At 39.8% G+C, this 20,202-nt stretch overlaps 2 protein-coding genes and 1 long non-coding RNA gene across 6 annotated transcripts in view; 2 read left to right on the forward strand and 1 right to left on the reverse strand.

The window, feature by feature from the left end:
* LOC118422824 overlaps nucleotides 1–1,120 on the forward strand; it is a 1,685-nt gene extending 565 nt beyond the window's left edge. Inside the window, exon 2 of the long non-coding RNA XR_004831971.1 lies at nucleotides 123–1,120. This is a non-coding gene — a long non-coding RNA (uncharacterized LOC118422824). The remainder of the gene's footprint in view (nucleotides 1–122) is intronic.
* Nucleotides 1–9,166, forward strand: part of LOC118422823 ((Lyso)-N-acylphosphatidylethanolamine lipase-like) — an 18,674-nt gene extending 9,508 nt beyond the window's left edge. For 2 of the 4 annotated variants that reach the window (XR_004831970.1, XR_004831968.1), the window contains exons 3-8: nucleotides 2,222–2,303; nucleotides 2,840–2,951; nucleotides 4,459–4,648; nucleotides 5,261–5,363; nucleotides 6,591–6,732; nucleotides 7,310–9,166. Coding sequence is in view for 1 of the 4 variants with exons in the window: in XM_035830602.1 (XP_035686495.1) it covers nucleotides 2,222–2,303; nucleotides 2,840–2,951; nucleotides 4,459–4,648; nucleotides 5,261–5,326 (450 nt within the window). In the remaining 3 variants the exon portion in view is untranslated. Of the gene's footprint in view, nucleotides 1–2,221; nucleotides 2,304–2,839; nucleotides 2,952–4,458; nucleotides 4,649–5,260; nucleotides 6,119–6,142; nucleotides 6,261–6,590; nucleotides 6,733–7,309 lie in introns of those variants that run through there. The other 2 variants (XR_004831969.1, XM_035830602.1) reach the window with 2 other exon arrangements.
* A 9-nt stretch (nucleotides 9,167–9,175) lies between these two features.
* LOC118422822 lies at nucleotides 9,176–18,394 on the reverse strand. The gene is made up of 14 exons (XM_035830601.1): nucleotides 18,113–18,394; nucleotides 16,422–16,546; nucleotides 15,882–16,055; nucleotides 14,299–14,518; nucleotides 13,759–13,884; nucleotides 13,346–13,452; nucleotides 12,785–12,872; nucleotides 12,452–12,501; nucleotides 12,164–12,263; nucleotides 11,732–11,883; nucleotides 10,998–11,260; nucleotides 10,272–10,762; nucleotides 9,738–9,794; nucleotides 9,176–9,468 (listed from the first exon to the last, which is right to left on the reverse strand). The coding sequence occupies exons 1-14, from the start codon at nucleotides 18,231–18,233 to the stop codon at nucleotides 9,209–9,211; spliced, it is 2,334 nt and encodes a 777-aa protein (XP_035686494.1). The 5' UTR covers nucleotides 18,234–18,394; the 3' UTR covers nucleotides 9,176–9,208.
* Between the last annotated feature and the right edge of the window lie 1,808 nt (nucleotides 18,395–20,202).

Below are 20,202 nucleotides of genomic sequence, written 5' to 3' on the forward strand. Positions count from 1 at the left end.
CCTTCCACGGCAAACTCCCTTTCCCGGAACAAAGTTATAGTCGACTAGTCAACGTTGAAAATCGCGGAACACCCTTGCCCCCCCCCCAGAAGAAAAACCAGCCCCGTTCCGAAGACTGCAAGGGAGTCTAGGTGATACAGTTGTCGTTCCTAGATGAGGGTGGTTTCGCTACCCAAACATGAGAGCCGTTTCGATATTCCTCCGCACTATTTCCGTCGAAAGCAAAGTCAAATGCCGACTGCAATATCATCGCTACAGTTGTATACGGAAGTTCCTTGATCCTTGAAGCCATGGGAGAGAACTTTGGCCCGACGGTGGTCCTGTTATTATTAGTTGCAGCTGACGTCCTGTCGTCCTGTTCCGCGATCTTGAGTAGAAACTCCTTGCTGATGTAAAATAATGACCAATGTTCCTCGGTACCATCAGATAACGCACCCTGGTATATAGACACACTTGGACAGCAAGAACGCACATCCACACGCAAAGACGCGGAATTCACAATACCAACTCAACTGAAGAATTTGAAAATTGTGACTGGCACGTTGATTGGCCGAAGGTTTGACCCTATAATTGTGCGAGGAGAAATTCTATTGGCTTTTTCTGAAGAATTTGCATGGGCACAGACACAAAGAGCTGTGAACTACCGCTAGTACCAGCCATGATGTCTATTGTTACAATCACGTCAAGGAGGTTGTTTGAGCTGCCTGATTACCCGTATTTCACTTCACAGTAAAACAATACCTGCCTAGAAAGATGTGAAACATGCCGCTGTGATTATCAACAGCTTGAAACATCGGTAGAAATTTAACGTTCAACGTTGTCATTTAGTTTGTACAATCAAGAACATAACCCGGGACAAAAATTTAGTACATCGAGTCAAGGAGGTTATATCTTAACATAGATCATTTCACTCAGTTTGTGCGTCGACAGTAGCCAAAGTTAGAGACAGTAACCAAGAAAATGGACTGTATTTTGTCCCGTGTTCTCTCTATTCTTTTGACAAAAAGCTGCCCATAAATCAGATCGCAGTCCTATGTTTTCCCTATGTCCAACGTCGTTTCAGTTCAACTTCCTCGCTATGACGCGACAGGCACTCTATAAAAACATCGTACATCACTAACGTTAGTTTACGAATTTCCAAATTAAACTTCTTTGGTTAGTTTATTTTCCTAGCTCTTCATACAAAGGGGGCAGATCACGTAACTGATTATCGCGATATACGCAGAAGTCTATTGCAGCAGTTCAGATTTATGTATGTTGAAACAGAATCTCAGTGTGAGTGCAAAATGATTAAAGAAGAAATAAGAATGATTCAATGAACGCTGGGTGTTTGTGGCCTTTGTCTGTGCTAGACAATACAATACACATCCGGCTAACGAACTGCTGTTTATGTAATGAAAATGACGAGTTTGTTTAAGCAAGGAAGTTGAAACCTCCTTGGTTTAAGACATACTTTCCTATTTTAATATAAGCCAAGATCTATCTCTAGCATTTATTTCTTTCCGACATGTAGAAATGAATATGGATGGCCCGTTCAATACGCGCCGACCGTAGGATTTCCAAATAAGTTGGAAATATCGGGCCAAACAAATCACAGCTTCATTAATTATGATTGTTTTTTTTTAGTATTTTGTAGACCTTTCTTTCTGACCTTGATTGTATTCCTAAAAATGTGGATGTCGTTTCTTTTTATAGTTGTATTTTGTTCCACTTTGTTCTGTCAGACGATGTCACGGGTAGACATACCAACCATTCAATACCCCCAGACACTCCCCCTTATTTTGTGTTTAAAATGTAAACCTCATTGCTTATTAATTGTCCAAGCATAGCCTAGGCTGGGTTGCAGGGGTAGTAGTTGCCGTAAACAGTAAACCCGCGACCCAAGCTTGGCTTTGAGAATAGGCGCCGCCAAGCCTTTGTCTGCCTATTTCCCCTACACGTCTGGTGTAAGGGTCCTAGAAATTCCTGTACAAGCGCGAGTCCAGGTATGTAAGAAAAAAACAAGGACATTACACGCCGAACCAGGAAAGTCATGTACACAGCCAGGACACAGAACATTTCACAGGTGTGTAAGTCCCTTGAAACACCTGGAAATTATTGATTTCGTGCAGTGAACTATCCAACATGGTGGCCAATGTCTGACGTCATAGTCACGTGGGTACAAACACCTGTTCTGCTCAAATTTGCCCGGTGAAAACAACTCTTTGTTGTTTTGTTGCAGACGCCGTTCTGGATGAGGATTTTCCTTCCTTTACTGTCGCACTTTAACCTCTTGATGCCCTTCAGACTTGCAGGGCCATTTGGTGAGTATATACGACACAACACGAATACAACACGGTGTATTCCGTATCACCCGAGGTACCATCCCGACTGCGGGTTGGATCGCCCGACGGCCGAAGGGTGATCCGACCCGCGGGAGGGCTGGGATTTATTTATGTCATACCCACCTGAGATAACACATATTTGGATGCGAAATGCGCAATACATTGAGAAAATTTGGTGCCCTCGAACAAGCATTGTTACAACAGCAATGTTCCAACGTCCGAATCAGGTATTCGAATTTTCGACCGCGCCGCTCTGGCATACGCAGTGTATATTCGAATTATTCGATGGAGGCCTGTGTTATACAACTTCCAAGCCTGTGTGGTACGGCTTTTTATCACACGGCCCGCAACACCTGTATCATACGTTATCGCGGCCCAGGTATGACATAAAGTCAAGTACGACAGGCATTTTACCTAAGTGAAGCATTTGTAGGTGATTTGTAGTTTATAGAGAGAATCGAACGTCAAACAATGACATCCTAGTTTGGTAAACTGATTTTACTGCCTTGTCACAGGTCCACAGTTTTTGAGGATTTCACGGCCGGATATGAGAACCAAGTTTGAAGACGCGTTTCAGGACAACACTGTGATTGACTACCTCTATCACTGCATTGCACAACCTCCAAGGTAGGGGGCACCTTTTTATGCTCATCAATAAGGTTGGCTTTTTTTTAAAACTTGCCTTGTTTCCTTGTGACAAATGTACACGGCTTCTTATGATATTTGGCATGTAAGGAGGTGTCGATAAAGCAAAAGGCACGTTGGATTTTGGGCCTCCTGGCGAGTATCTATGGTACTGAAGCTGAGTTTGTATTAGTTTTGGTATCTTATTTTCATGCCTTCTTCACGGTTTTCTAACAGTAGGTAGACTATTGGCTCTGAAAGAAGTGGTGTTGATTCGACGATAAAGGTTTGAACATCCAGGTGATAAGAAAAAGCCAAAATCAGCTACTCAGACAACTCTACATGCGTTTGGAAACAAGTTGCCTGTTTTAACCGTATTTGTGTGGTCGCTGGAAAGCAATTTTCATGATTGTCAAAGATAGCAAGTTACTAGTCTCTGTATGTTAGCCCCCAGTTAACTGCGGTCTGCCTAAACACCACAAACGACCACAAACGACTTAGAAACACCACAAACGACCACAAACGACTCTAATATGCAGTGTATATGGGTCAAAAACCTTGTTTGGCGCTCTGGATACATTGTTTATACATTTATGAATTTAAAAAATGCAGCAAGTCCTATGTATTCACCAGTTATTTCGAGTCAGTCCGGTTTCAAGATCAAAGCAATTCTTGGCCACCATGTTTGGATCGTGCGTGTTTGCCTTTGAGACTGAAAAACACTTAATATACAAGTTTTATAAGTTGACAATGATAGAATTGCGGTATGAACCAACAGCTTCCATAGTTTTATCGTCCTGTCGTCTATGGAGCCGAGGAAGGTATCGAGAACTTCCCCATACAGACTCCTAGCACGGGCGATCCAACATGGCGGCAAAGAATCGCTTCGATCTTGAAACCGGCGGACTGACTCGAAATTACTGGTGAATACGTAGGACTTGCTGCATTTTTTAAATTCATAAATGTATAAACAATGTCTCCAGAGCGCCACACAAGGTTTTTGACCCATATACACTGCATATTAAAGTCGTTTGTGGTCGTTTGTGGTGTTTCTAAGTCGTTTGTGGTGTTTAGGCACACCCGCCCAAACTGACTTAATATTATCGTTGATATCCGCGCGCACATTGATTTTCGCCTGTTCTCAGAAAACAAGACTGGGGCATATGTGACGTGATAGCATTCCTGGTCAGTCAGAATTTTATACTTGCCAGAGGATCTGCTCTCCAGGGTAAGGGGAACATGGTCAGGGCACGGGGGCAGAAGAATGGTAACAAGAAAACAAAATCATTTTCAAAATGGCGACGATTGTCTCTTACAGTCTTACCAGAGATGAAGACAAACCAAGCCTGGGAGAGAATAGACTGGATGTTTAGTCCTGTGATTTAGCAGGTTGATTTTTAATTTATTTTTCCCTTGCGCATTAGTCTTGGGGTCTCGAGAGAATGTCATCCAAAAAATAAAGTCCGTGTGACCTTATTGTTAATGGCATATATTCTACGGCATGTTCTAGCGCAGAGACGGCATTTCGGACCCTACAAAGTGAAGGCTGGGAGTGGGCTAAGAACCCCATGCTTCCTCGCATGACCAGCTTGGACCCGAATGTACCAATCACATTCATCTATGGTGCAGACTCATGGGTGGACAGCAGGACGGGAGAGAAGACAGCAGTTCTACGGAAAGATTCATATGTTGACATGATTGTAAGTATCTTTTATTTTATCTTCCTTTATGTTTTATACACTTGTATTAGTGCGGAAGTATTTTTCATAATCCTAAAAATTATAATACAGTGCTCATCCATTATGATATACAAGTAATGTATTTTGCATTTTGATATGATGTACATGTATACGTAAGTGGATTGCGTATTAAACTTTGTAGTTTTTTTCGTGATGTTATATGTTATACGTATATCGCCAAGTTATTTTGGTTGACAATGGGGCAAAACAGTGTGAACAAAATGAAGCGTTGCATTGTAGATGTCTAAAATGCATTTGCTTTTCATAGATTAAGTACATTGCTGAAATTAACAAGTCTTTGTAGTTTTTTTCGTTATGTTATATGTTATATGTATATCGTCAAGTTACGTGTATTTCAGTTGACAATGGGGCATAACAGTGCGAACAAAACGAAGCGACTCATTGTAGATGTCTAACAGCGTTTTCTATAGATTACGTACATAGCTGAAATTAGCAAGTCAACACACAGTAAACAAGGCACGTATGCACGTATGACAAGAACACACTATATGTTGTATCAGATACAATAAAAATTGTTTATGTTAGAATATCTATGCCTTATTGTGTCCACAGTTCATTCAGAATGCTGGCCACCACATGTACGCGGAACAATATATCACGACTTCAACAGAGAGCTAGTGAGGGTGTGTGGAAATGCGGACAGAACACAGTGATTGTCAGTTTTGTTACTGAGTTTCTCATGTTCAACTTCTAACTAGTAGATATATGATATATTAGCTGAGATTCAACAAAATTGCGCATTTTAAGTAATGGAAGTAACAATTCACATTTAAGTCGTATTTAGTATCTATCATAAGTAATATAACTACTGTTTCATTCCATTGTTTAAATTGATTATGTATAATTCAAAATAAATTAATTCAAAATGTTGCTAGTATTTAGATTCTGGGGGAAGGCCCACGAAGAGCTACATAAGCTTCTGCCTTCCCCCGTGCAATTTTTTCTTCTGAATAATCAACTGTTTTTAACTATTGTATGTATGCAAAATGAACTAGAGCGCACGAATCCATACCTTCGCCAAATGATGTAACCATTACAAATGAAGTTGTATTATGTATTATGTGCGTTTTGTCATTATGTATGCAAATAGGATCCTCATTTGCAAAACGTATATCAGTTGATCATCTCCTCCACCCAAATAACAGACGTACACAATCTATCGTAATAATTTATGTAAATAAGACCCTGATTTGCATAGTTAATGTCCAATGATGCTCATCTGTACAAAAGTTCCCGCCGCCGAGTTCTTGTCGGGCCCTTCTTGAGGCAGACTTCACGCCCCAAATCCGACAGTTAGTGTCGGAGACAAATTCATTTTGTCTACAATTTATCAATTTTGGCAAAATGTCGCCCCAGACTAATAACAATTCAATATCTGGATTGAATTGCCGCATCACCTATATTAATCAATCTGAATTTATATTTAATCCATAGGACTGAAAGAAAGTCGTGACGCACAGCACAACGAAAGCTAAAGAAACATTTGGGAGTGATCAAACATAACTTGTGGGCATGCCCAGTCAGGGTAACATCACTTGCATACAGGTCGTTGGTAAGACCTAAGAGTAGTTATGAAACTAGATCAGTTTTTTTCCGGCCTGGGTATGACATAGATAAAATACAACACGGTGCATTCCGCGTGCATTCTATACCTTTGATTAGTTTTTACTTTGTGTAATAGTTGTTGCCTTACATTGTACCATGTACAATTGTCGTGAAATAGAGCTCTTCTCTCTCTCTCTCTGTCTGTCTGTCTCTCTCTCTCTCTCTAAATATATATATATATATTTCTTAGATGTGCACTTTAATCACAATACGTTCACACTTACTTTATTCTAATTCCTGTGATATCAATTTATTTGTCCTACCTTCCGTCGCACAGAATGCGACAGCTGAATCGGAGAGAAAACTACCCAACACACCATCTACCACACCATCTGAGCAGTCAAACCTGGTCTCAACGGCCGCTCAAAGCGCTGAAGAGACTTGGATTATGACTAAGAGTGGATGCTCCGGACAAATTGGTAAGTTGGCCTGCTTTTAGGTGCCTTAGTATTGGAGAGCCTTGGCTGCCCAGGGCGGTTGTACTTACTTTGATCGTTTCAAGTAGTAAAGTTGTAAGAGGGTTTGAAAAACCAAGCTCGTTAGTACGCCATAAACGCAGTTACTCAAGCAACTGGATATAAGAGTCAGCTCCTATTATTCAAACAACAGGAGCTAACTCATTTGCAGGAAGATACTCTTAACTTGTCTTACCATTGCAGCCTTTGGCCCATGGACTATCAAAAATTTGTCTTCCGTTTTTACAAATTCATAGTTCTAACTAGTCTAAGATAACCTGTTCTTCACCTAGATATCTTTTACATACTACATTATCAATTCACAGCTAGGATATAAAAAAAGCCCTCTCCAACAAGATTTCTCCAGTGTCACTGACAAAAAACAGCGGATGTTGTTTAAAATGTCTGACCGTTTCCAAAATTATATCCCGTTGCTTGAGTAATTGCTTTTTGGCGTATCTTAATACCTTGATGCCTAACCTTCTTCGACGCAAGTTCGTTATGTGATACTGGTCTAATATTTTGTTAAAATGTCTGCCAGGGATTGGAAACAACGAGAGCGAGCAGATGAAACCATTTGAGTTCGGTGGACCAGGGATTGAGCCGGGAAACTTGGCTGGAGCAATTGACGTTGTCGTGTCGCCAAGCAACGAGATATTTGTCACTGACCTTGAAAACAGGCGAGTTCAGGTGTTCAACATGAAGGGTGCTTACCTCCGCCATTTTGCCACCGTTGTATCGGAGGACGAATTCGATACCATGCTACCAAGCAATATCGCCATCGACGCAGACTGTCACCTTTGGGTGTCTGGTAACAATGTCAATGATACGACAGGGTATGTTGTTCAGTACACTAAAACAGGACGTCTCATAAGGACACTTCACCCATCATTCCCAAACAATACGTTCGATGGCATCGCAGTGGACCTCCACCGGAACCGTGTCATAGTGGCCGAGAACTGGAGAGACCACACCGAGGTGAAAGTTCTGCTCTTCGATGGAACGGTTGTCCGAAAGTTCGGCAAGCTGCAGTACAATCGGTACTGGCGAACGAGCGTTGCCATAGACACGAGTGGTAACATTTTAGTGACTGACTGGAAATATGGCGATGTGAATGTCTATAACGAAGCTGGACAGTACCTCTTCAGCTTTGGTGGCAACGGAATGTTTGCAGACCCCGTTGGAGGAATGTGCGTGGATAGTTCAGGACAAGTCATCGTGTCCTATGGACATGGCGGGTGGGTGGAGCTCTATACAGAGGGTGGAGTGCACCTTCGTTCCATCCATCTCGTTGTTGGCAATATGACCAGTGCAGACGGCGTTGCCGTAGGACCAGATGGACAGCTCGTAGTCACCAACGCACCTGATGATGTTGTGGTCGTGTTGCCACACTATTGATGCTGTAAATATTACACCGTGACGATTGTAGCTTTTGATCTAAAAGTAACAATACTGGTCCAGCTGCGTTTCTCTCAAGCTTCTGTTTAGTTTTGAAGTAATAGAAAATATAGCTGATAGTGGAGACAATGTATACTAACATCTAAATAGTACCTGCGTTTAAGTCTTGTGAAAAGAATTATTGTGCACTGGCGTAGTTTTGGCTCTCACATTATTTTCTATCATGACTTACAAATTATTTTGTTAAATCTGTTGTTTAAAGACAAGGTTTGACTATGGTACTCAAACTGCATTATGTATTTCAACAAGCCATGACCTACTTTGCGTAGATTATAAGATTCTCACAATAACCCAAGTAATTAAAACGTTCACCGAAACAAACTTTTGAAAATGTATAACACTTCATAGTCGTTTTAGTTTCATGATACATGTTTTGCCAGTGGCTGGTAACTAAAACACACTGTACAACTGCAACGTATTTGTAGAATTTGCCGGTAGTTGATTTTTACAGAAATTTACTACCGTATCTGCATTTAGTGCTAGAACTTTTAAAAAACGCGACTATCAGTGTTATTAAATGAAATACTCCATCTACTAATGTCCTGTCAGAGATTCTAACAATACCCACACATGTTGACCTAATGACAGACTTTATTTATAGCTGGCGGTTTTCTATGGCCTTTGTGGCTCATTTGTATGTTTTCTGATCGCTCTCTTCTAGTTTTACTAATATGGTCCCTCACAAGGCCTGCGTCGGATAGCCCAACCTCTACTTTACATGTACAAATGGTACATTATATTGGCCATACAATATAGTAACTGTACTTTTTGTCGTATCAATAAAGCTTGTTGTTATCATTCCAAAATTCCAGCCGTATCATTTTCAAAATGATAAAAGTGTACACATGTAGCCTATTCAACTTAGATATATTAAAAAAAATTTTTTACCATTTCAAAGCCTGTGCCTTAGTAACATAAAGACAGGTTGATATGCTATAACAGCTTCGTGACAGCTTAAGCTTTCTTTGAACAGTTGTTCCATCTACAGCTCATCTCTGACTGAGTTCATATCTATTTGTGAGAGGGCATCTTTTAGAACCTCCAATGTTGCTTTCTTTCCGTTGATCTGTCTCCATTGATAAAGGGCGTCCCTGCATTTGTCAAAGTCGTCCTTCAGCTTGACATTCTGGTCGATCACCTGGACGGCTTCATATGAAAGACCTAGCTTTAGGGCCAGCTCTTTCCAAGACGTGCCCACACTTTTCACTACTTTGTCGAAATTTTGCGCCACATCATGGGGATCTGGTAAAGAAGGAAAGTAGAACATTTGTTAGTTTAGTACATAACATGGATGTGTCGATTCCATATTGTCATTGTGCACGGTAATTTTGTTCCTTAACAGAATATAAAGAAAACACAAAAAGCAAATAAGGAATGGGGGTGATGTAAAGTCTTCATTTTAGGAATTAAACTTTGAAAGCCTGCAACATCACCAGCTTTGCTATTCAATTAAGAGTCTTGATATTTCAAGAAACCAATATACCATATGCAATTACAATGTAAAATACTACCTATGAATGCAGGTGCTAATCCTTTGCTAGACAGAGAGTCGTCTGTGTGCGCCATGGCTGTAAGAAAAAAGGAAAGGTTTTAAATTACAACTCAATGACTATAAGACACAAAAATACTGGACTGAAAGTCAACTTGATATCGTTACTCCAAATTTTCTTCTACCAGTGACAGGCAAAGGACATACCTCCAAATTTTCGACGGCTATCAGTCCATCATGTTTACGGAGAGTGACCTAGTCTCGATCTCGAGAGAGAACATGAGACTAGGTCAGGCTTGCGTAGATCATCTGCCACCTCCCCCCGCCTCCTTGCGAAGTAGGAGTAGGTAGGTCTTGAGCAGCTCAAAGAGATCTAGACTAGGTCACTCTCACGTTGGACTGATAGTCGCAAAAATTTGGAAGTATGTCCTTTACCTTTAGAACTGTCAATGTTAGAAGAAAATATGGAGTTACTGTATTCATACGTGACTGATGAATCTCTTCAACAACTTTATATCATTCTTCCTTATGTCAAAGTTCCAAATGGCTTTCTTACCTTCAGATCTGGGACGAAGATAGATGAGAGCATTGTTGATGGCCTCCTCCATTGTGCCCGCTGACGTGTGCCCATCGGACTGTACTCTGTCGAATTGGATGCTTCCCTCGTACACGCCCTTCTCGCTTGCCTCCTCCCTTTTCTTCAGACGAAGCGAATATCTGTTAGCGGTGGCCGGAGGAAAGTAGAAAGTGATTCCACCACGTGGAATGTCGTACTTTTCAATTTCGATGTCACTTTCCTCCGTTATCATTGCTTTGATCTTCTCGTTGCTTTTCATATACACCTGCTGTTTGAACTGATGCTTCAGCTGCTCTTCAGTAATGTAGAAGAATTCTTGCTGGTCCTGTAGTTTGTGAGTACAGAGCATGGTGATCTCGCGTGTTGTTGAGTTAGGGATGATGGAGAGATGCACCTTGTCCTCGGCGTAGCCCTTCCAAATCTTCTCCACAAAGTGCACCGCGTCATTTAGCGTTTGAACGAGAAAATAACTGGAAAAGAATGTGTTTTTTTAAGTACACAAGACGTGATGATTTGGCATCGTAGCATTTCATTAGTAAAGAATAGAACTTTCGCATAAAAGATGCTCATATTGAACATAAAAAGTACATTGAAAAAAATCTGGAATCACAGTAGATATAGAGTAAGTCATTTGATAAAAGCTGTGTGAGTTAAAGTTTTGGGTCAACAGTTATATCCATCATACAACAACATACTTAACGTTACCTCTGGAAATGGAATGTTTTGAATGTCACCGTGTGGTCAGCTTCTTGGAGATGCGCACTGAAGACAGCCCAACCACGGTTGGGCTGGAAGTGCATCAGGGTGGTGTTGACCTGTTGTTTAGAGGCATACTTCCGCCACATCCATGGCAGCGTTACTGTGACAGGCTGAAGGAAGGGTGTGTTCCGACTTTGCTTCACTGTCAGGACTGCACTCATCGCCATGAACTTTCGGTTGATGAAGTCGTTAACGGGGATTACGTCGACCTTCAATAATTGATAATGACTCGTAGTGACTATGTATACATGTAGCTCATTTTTTTGTCAAGCGGTACAGGCGTAATGTCGAATATATATCATATTCATACATGTGGCAGAATGTGTGGGATTGTTGTTAATTAGAAACTATGACAGAATATTTTAATGCTAACTTGTCGAGTCTTTAGATAGTATAAGAGGGTGAATGTATCAAGGGTTTGGATTTTAGCCTATTAGCTAATCACGAAGAAATAACGCAATTTGCTAGGCGATTTTTGTTTTGGTAACACAAACTTACTTAAGTCTTCTTTCGCCAATTTGATACGTTTTGACTGAGCAGTACAGTATGGAGGGGATATATTTGAAGATTTTTTTCTTTGTATACATGAAGCCCAAGAGCATACGACTATCTTCGTAGTACATTTTCAAATTTTGCTTCTAGGTATCATTAGCGTAGTTGGTATGTAATAATGGTATTACCTCCACGGAGACGACCCTTTCTTCTGAAACACAACCTTTAGGAAATATCAGCTCCACTCCCCCGGCCTCTTGAATCACACGTCCTTCAGTGCCGATAGCGTAGGAATGGATGGTCAACGGGGCCACTGGAATGCTCGGTGGTACATCGTGGTCTATAAAGGGGAAGGGGAACAGAGGAGCATACAAAATTTTAGCATTCTTTGGTCTTTAGTCTTTCACACTTACCAAGAGTTACATGTTGTTGATGCTCCTATCATATGTTGTAATATATTGCAACTGATCAATATGCATTTTAAGTTATTTGGCACACTCTACGTAATATATGAATCTACATTTGTATGTTGATAATCGTTTCTCTAAGTGTATCCCTAAATCTCTACATAAAGTCAGCAAATAGTTCATGACACCGTATACAGTCTGCTTGTCACGTACCAGTTGCAGAGATTGAGTAAGTTGCCAGGAGATTTATCATCAACATCACCAGCATCATCATGATCATGATCATGAACTCTCTCGCCATCATATATGGTTTCTAGAAAACATAGAATTTCAAACAGTATTCGTTATCAATTTTCAGATTTCCATTTGTAGAAGTTGACGTTATCAATGAATGTCATATCGAGATGAATTGAAGTGCAATATCATTTACGCTAATAAAGTTTCTTTGAAAATGTAAAACCATGGCTTAAGGCACTCAAGACAATTCCATGTGACGCTCACCATGCTGCGAAGTATTTTCCATGCCAGACTGTAGGTTTGACCAGCATCGCCTTCAATCAACAGCAAAGGTTTAAAATGCATCACACTAATTGATCAAATAATCTTATATATCACGTCATAACAAGTCACCCTAGCGACTGGATCAGATTGCATCGACTGGATCAGATTGCATTGTCGTTAAAGTTTGAGCATAACGGAATAAGACGAATATAATGGAAGAGGACTGTAGACGGCAGATACGATCTATATGTCTTCGTGATGCCTTATTTCCCCTCCATTTCTTGGTATTCCTGAATCGAAAACCTGGCGTAGAACGACAAACTGTTCACATACCTGGAAAGAAATAGAGTTGCTTCCGAAGAGTGGAATGTACTTCCGGTTGCACCAGGCCTTTACTGGCGTCAGAGACTTCCCTGTTCACCTATTGCATCAGGAACATAGTGGAGAACGCAAATTCAACATTGACTGTGGACCACGTTGTATTTGATAAGACATTGATACGTCCGATTTTTATAACTATGTGACCAAAGCGCACATGTAGATTGTGGCAAGGAAAAATGTATTTCTATGGTTTTTCTTTGTATTCATTGTTTGTTTGCTTGATGTTGTTTGAATAAATAAAAAACAAAAAAAGTCAAAGACGATTATAGCATTTCATAAGTCGTTTGTATGATATCATGTTCGTTTTTCTAAATCTATTACTAAACTAAGGTAATAAAAAGAGGAACTGTGGAACTGTATCATTAACGTTTTCCCATTGATATAACAATATCATTACACATGTCCATCGCACTAAACAGAATCTGAGAAATATAGAAAAATGGTTTAAGAAAGAGAAGCTTTGCTACCCCTCTCTAGGTAAAACCTTTGTATATTTATGTCTATGAACAATACCATTGTCATCATGTCAAACAAATTGGTGTCCTTCGCGTGTTCTGAGAACACCTTGGTGATTGCTCCAAGAAAGGGGCTCCCATCTTCAGTCCTTACCGACTGATAACCTGTAACAGTAGTGGACGAAAGAAAACTAGTCTTATATTCTACTTAGACGTAGACGCAAAGCATAAACTAAGCCATTGGGAAGAGAAAAAGAGAGTTTATTATGATTCTAACCAATTAAACATGGACTCATTATTTGCTTTACACTTATTGTTCAAAATGGAGAAAATAAGGTGACATTACTTAATATCAGTGTGTAGATCTTGATCGCAAAACTAGCAACACGTCAAATCTATACTTAAACATTGTAATGGATTTCCAATTTTAAGGTTGATAAAGAATTTGATAGGTTTGAAAAGTTCACTTACCCCATGGTGATGGGTACGCAATGAACATATCGCTCTTCCACACAGGGGGCACTGGGGTGTCTGACGATGTCAACTGGTATCCGTCTGAATATTCAACAGCCTGGTGTCTGTTACCACCTGTTTTATCTATGAATAAAATTTGCTCATGTCTAAACAGGACACAGGAAAGTTGAATAATTTCTGCTATTTTGTTTCATATACAAAGGGGTTTACCAACGCTATAGATATTGATGACATAGCATGCATAGGAACGCGCAAGTTTCACCAAGGACCCCCCCCCGGAAATATGCACTCACAAAAACTAGAACTTTAAACTTTATATGTAAAATCCCCAAATCTCATCATGTGTAAACGACAATGTGATGTTTGAAATTTGAAATGAATTTACTACATGTACATGTATATCATTCGATTTTACCGAAACAGAATTTGGAATAATTCATATCTAAATCACACAAATAGCTTCAATTCTATAAGAAAAATGGGAAATATCAGCGTTTGACAAGAAATCTTCAAAGTTGGCTATATGAAACTGGTTACCTCCTTGGCATGCCTGGACGAAGAATAGTTTCGGCTTTCCTGACAGACTCGGACAGGAATCGTTGTCAAACATAGAAAAGATTGTCGCCAGGGGGACAGCATCCCCGTCCGTTCCGTAGATGTGATCTTCTTTTCCATGTGTCATGGTCACCACGACACAACAATCCCTCTCGGCATGCTCTTTGCGCTTAGAAAACTTTAGGAGCTCATTCTTCATCTCCTGCAATTAATTCATAATAGAATTAGCATATACACATTAACAGGATTCCTGCCTGTACTAAAGAGAATGTTGAATGTAGATGTCTAAATTTAAATGACTAAATGTACCAATAGATTGTCCATATTTGCAAATTTGTACCAATTGTTCCTTGCGGTAATAATGACGAGCGACGCATTTGTGTATGAAGCCCAAATGAGCACTCAGTAATTCATTTCTATAGCTAGTAGTGATGAGCAGGTCATATTGCAAACTGTAGTGTCACCACAGAAATAAAACACATTGTATAATGGTTGGAAATGCCGCGGACATTTGCAGTGATAAGCGATGTCTACATAGTTTAGCTACAATAGGACGTACTTATGGATGTTTAGAAAGTAAGCAGTTTTCTTACAACAGGTCTTACACCAAGTAAACGAAGTAGCTAAAGGCAATGTTTGCTACAATATATACTGTAAAACACTTTGTAACGCAAGGTGTGATACAAGTTACAGCAAATAATTATTTGGTATAGACCGCCTTACACAGGGTACTACAGGGACAGTGACAGTGTATTTCACAACATATGGAATGGGCATGAATTAAGGGTTAATGACCCGCCCCGAGGTGTATATGGTGTCATAACGCCTGGTCCTTTGCTATAACCATCGAATAAAACCACCGATGTGAGCGAAGCGAACGAGGTGGTTTTATGAGGTGGTTATAGCAAAGGACCAGGCGTTATGACACCATGTACACCGAGGAACAGGCGGGTCATTAACGTTATTATCATACAGCCTACCCAAACTTGCAAACTCCTGTATGACGCATAGATCTCTTGGTACTATACGTGTGAATTCCTTTGTCGAATTTTTGAAAATTTACATTTGTTCTTCGGTGCATTCTTTGGTAAGGAGATTACACATTGCATTTTGAAACCAAAAATTTCCACAGAAAATATTCGAAACATATTGCAGGCTTTTTAGAACAACAAAACTCATTATCAATGTTAGAAGGAGCCATTCCCCCTTGCAGTCTGTACTTATTCCCTCTACTCTGGCATATGTTTCGCTCCTTTTTATTGGTCAATGCCTGCATAAACCTTACTTTCTTGTGTGTATCGCTACTTTTGATTGGTCAAAATTAATCGACACCGGCACCGGTGTCGATTTGCATCGACACTGGTGCCGGTGTCGATTCATTCTGACCAATCAGAGAAGCGATACCCACCTGCCTGGCCTGAACCTTTGTGTTATGGCGTCATAACCAACGTGGAACGGATACTTCTGATTGGTCCGCGGCGCCTGGCTATATGATAATACGACGTAACACTAGTTTGGAGAGGAAACTAATTAATAAGGAGCATGTGCATGCATATCATTCAGACCTGTGCTGTCTGGTCCTTAAGAATGCTTGTCTCCAAAGATAGACCCTCCAAAAGATTTCTGATGTTGATCAGATCAACGTTTCCTCCCTTCCGGTCTGGCATCGTAGTAAATGTGATGTTGCTGATTATCAAACTGCTCCCACGTGGGTACGTGCACATCGTGTATACACTCTCCTATATTGTAACGAAAAATTGGTATATTTAGTATATATAGTTCTAGAATCTATATTTAAATTGTAATGAAGTAATCATACAGTTAAAATTTTCAAGTAGCCGCACCTAAAAAAACATGTCATATCATTAATAACACTAATATTCCAGTATATGCTCGTTGTATAATAACATTTATCACAGTTCATTGTTACATGCATATTCTCTATCTTGTTGGGACCATGTACTTGCAATTAGTCTACGGGCATGAACTTGCAAATAAACTTTCTATTCATTAATCAGTGGGTTACGAATACTCATATCATTATTTCAAATGGGATAATGATATTCAAATCAATATAATTTCGTAAAGTAATACACATTTGATACCTTTGCCAGGGTCTCAGATTTGAAGTCTTCCGTGCACGGCACCACCTTAAAGTCCAGAAGCCCATAGCCTCTAACTTGTGCTGACAGTGGAGAGTCGGGATGTACCCTAGCATCAGACATAATTCCTAAAACATACATAGAGGTTGAAAAATACTGAAAGCAAAACATTGGTCAACAAATACCTTTTCTAAAACAACCAATTGGGCCCAAATCAGCCTAGATTATGATACTTCAGTACATGTACGTAAACGGTACGGTTTGAGGTACACTACTAGTTACCTTTGCCAGAATATCTAAGGTTATGTTTTGGGCGTGTTTGTGTGTCTGTGTGTCTGTGTGTCTGTCAACGGCATAACTCGAGAAGCCTTGGATGGATCCTGATTATATTTGGTAGGTGGGTAGGGGTCGGGAAAACGAAGGTCATGTTCGATAATGGGACCCCTAGCGGCTTGCTAAGGTACAGAAGCTGAAACTCAATTTTTGATATCTCGTGTTCTGGACATGCTGTGGTCATGATTTTAAGTGGTAGATAGCCCTTGAGGCATAGAGTAAGTGCTGTGAGTTTGGGCCCCCTAGCGGCTTTTTTGGAACTGCAGGCGCCGGTTTCCATTCAAACTTTGGAGGAGAATAACTCTACAACGTGTTGACGGATCGTCATGATTTTTGGTATGTAGATAGAATGAGTGATGATTTACATAATGGAATACTAATTATGCAAATCAACAGCTAATTTGCATAATCAATGAGGAAAATTTATAAATCCACTGCATTCCATGATAGGACTTTCAAACTTGTCACATATGTAGCTGGGAAGGAGAGAAATGTCGATAGATATCAATTATGCAAATGATGACCTCATTTGCATAATCAATGAGAAAATATGAACATGTTGACGGATCGTCATGTTTTTTTGTATGTAGGTAGCGTAAGTGAAGACCTACATAATGAGATTATGCAAATCAACAGCTAATGTGCATGATTAATGAGGATATTTTATAAATTCACTACATTCCATGATAGGACTTTAAAACTTGTCACATATGTAGCTGAGAAAGAGAGAAATGTCAATACATATTTATCATGCAAATGATGATCTCATTTGCATAATTAATGAGAAAATATGAACGTGTTGACGGATCGTCGTGATTTTTGGCATGTAGATAGCCTAAGTAAAGACTTATATAATGTGATACTTATTATGCAAATTAACAGCTAATTTGCATAATTGATTAGGAAAAGTTCATAAATCCACTGCATTCCATTATAGTACTTCCATCAAAGTTGTCACATATGTAACTGAGAAAGAGGGAAGAGAGTAACTCATGATCAGTAAGAGTGTATTTAAAGACTTTGAAAGAGAATAAGTCAAGAATGGATCAAAGGATCATCATGATTTTGGTATGCTGATAGCTTAAGTAATGCTTGATACAATCTGATATCAGTTAATTGTAACTTGGGATCTAATTTGCATAATCAATGCCCAAATCTTATAAACCAACTCCAAGCATATAATTATAAAGAAAAGAAAATGAGTAACGCATTTGTCTACAGACATCATTCTACTAAACAAGCCTGGTTTCTTTGGCAAAGGTATGTGTTCGTGGAACTCTAGTTTCATTTAATTTTGGCACATCATTCCCGGCGATCTTAAGTTGTTGCTGGATATGTGTGTAAAACTAAAATACTCCTACCTTTCTTTTTTCCTCTTGGGATCTGTTCAACGACGACCTTTGTAGCGCCAGTCATGACCGAAAGGTATTCCAGAGTCCCAAACGATCCGCATAGTCCTTCTTTTACAGCGATTTTCTGCATGGTTGTATCTTGAAGCTCTATATAGCAAGGTAAATTACTACACTTTATTTTTAGGTTATAGTTACTGAGATTAGGACCCCGTTAGGACCCCGGTCGTTTAACAAGTGAAGACGAGGCCTCGAGAAGTTTCAAATATCGTGGATATACACTACTTCCGCAAAATGGTGGGAAGTACCTGAGTTACGCAATGATCGGAAATCCCCATGGACTGTTCCACTGCACCGGTGGGTATACCAGTTATACGTCTTTGTTCCTGGTGTATTCATTCGGCCTATTTAACTACTGTGAATTCGTTGAAGATGTCCTTTTATTTGCACCATTTTCACTTTTGATAGACTTTCTGTCAAAGGTTGGCACAAATTAAATGGGATCACCTTTTGTTTCCTCGTAATGGTGCGGTCCAGGCCGGTCATGACCTGAATAGGTGAATACCAGGGTTTTTTTTTAATTGTTCAAATAGGTATCATGTTACCTGTTGGTCTTTGGTGCAAACACGGGGCAAAGGCCGTTGAGTCTGAGTTCATTTTACAAGGCAAATTTGACGGGCTAAAACTTTATGAGATGTACCGTAGTGCACCGAGCTCGCTCTTGCGAGGGGGTATGAAAATGAGATGCTATTACTGAAAGTTTCGCTGTAGTTCAGAGGATGTGGTCAAACAAATCTGAAATAAAATCAAGTAGGCACCATGCGTAACGTATGTCTGTGATGTCGATAAATGGATTTGTAACTGATACGCAGTCTAGAATATATTTCGTAGCCAGAGTCTAGCTATATTCTCCAAGCAGAGGTTCGGGCTGCTTTGACGTATCTTAAGGCGTTTTTGTCGGGCTTCTTATTTTGTCCCGTTTATTCATGTCAGTTTGGTCAGCGGATATGAAAAAAGGGGAAAGAATAGAAAGTCCGACATAAGGCCTACTAATAGATAAGTCCAAACCTCTGATTGGAGAGTAGACTCTAGGAAAGCCTGGTAGGGAATCTGTTCGGCAGTTAAAGCGGTTCTTTCTGCCGACTATATATACGCATTTCGTGGAGGTGTCAAGTAAGGTGCATGAAGTTTGCTACCTCCTTGTTGAACTCCATGACTTTCTCAAAATGGTATCCTACATTTCAACCATTGAAGGCTTTTACTGAATGTTTGTGTTCTGTAACGTCATAATCCACGCATTCATTCATATATCTAACTTAAAGCTAGAAGTTTTGTAACCTAGTCATTCATCCTTCCAAAATGGCGGAACATGGTGAAGAGCACGAAGAAGAATCCAGGCGAGTTTGCGTTTTGCCTTTTTCAAATTGTGCTTTTAAATTATCCATTGAAGGGGACTAAATTCTAAGATAGACAATTATTGAGGGGGGGGGGACCAAGAAATTCTTATGAAGCCTAGATCCGGTTTTGCCAGGGTTTCATTTCCGGTTGTAGGTCATGTTTGGTTATGTGACATATGTGCACATAAGATTGCACCACAGGCATACAGACACAAACAGACAGAAACGAACAGTGGAATTTTACATGAAATACTGCACAAGTGATTGAATCTAAAAAAACAGTTTACAGAATAAAGTTATACTACTATTGCGTGTAGCTTGTGACTGAATGAAAAGAAACTCTTTGGAACACAATGCCAACATACCTTTAAAATTCTATGCATAACATTCATCGTCTGGACGAGGTTTTGCATACTAAATGTTGTAAATCATGATAAAATATTTTCGAAATATTTCCTAAACAATACTCAGAGCCCAGAATAATCTCTAGAAATTAAGTTTTGAATACCAGCAGATCATCCTTTTTTTAAAATTATGACAAATGAAAAACAATAACAATATATCTGACAATTCAACATAATCAGGATCATAAACAATGACTCAACTACCATATCCTAGAGATGAAAATTAACTAGCTTTATCAGTTCTCAGAAGGACAGATTCTGGTTATGGCGATTGTCTTTGTGATCTTTAAAACTGTCTGTA

Source organism: Branchiostoma floridae, chromosome 9 (assembly GCF_000003815.2).
Source record: "Branchiostoma floridae strain S238N-H82 chromosome 9, Bfl_VNyyK, whole genome shotgun sequence".
NCBI lineage: Eukaryota > Metazoa > Chordata > Leptocardii > Amphioxiformes > Branchiostomatidae > Branchiostoma > Branchiostoma floridae.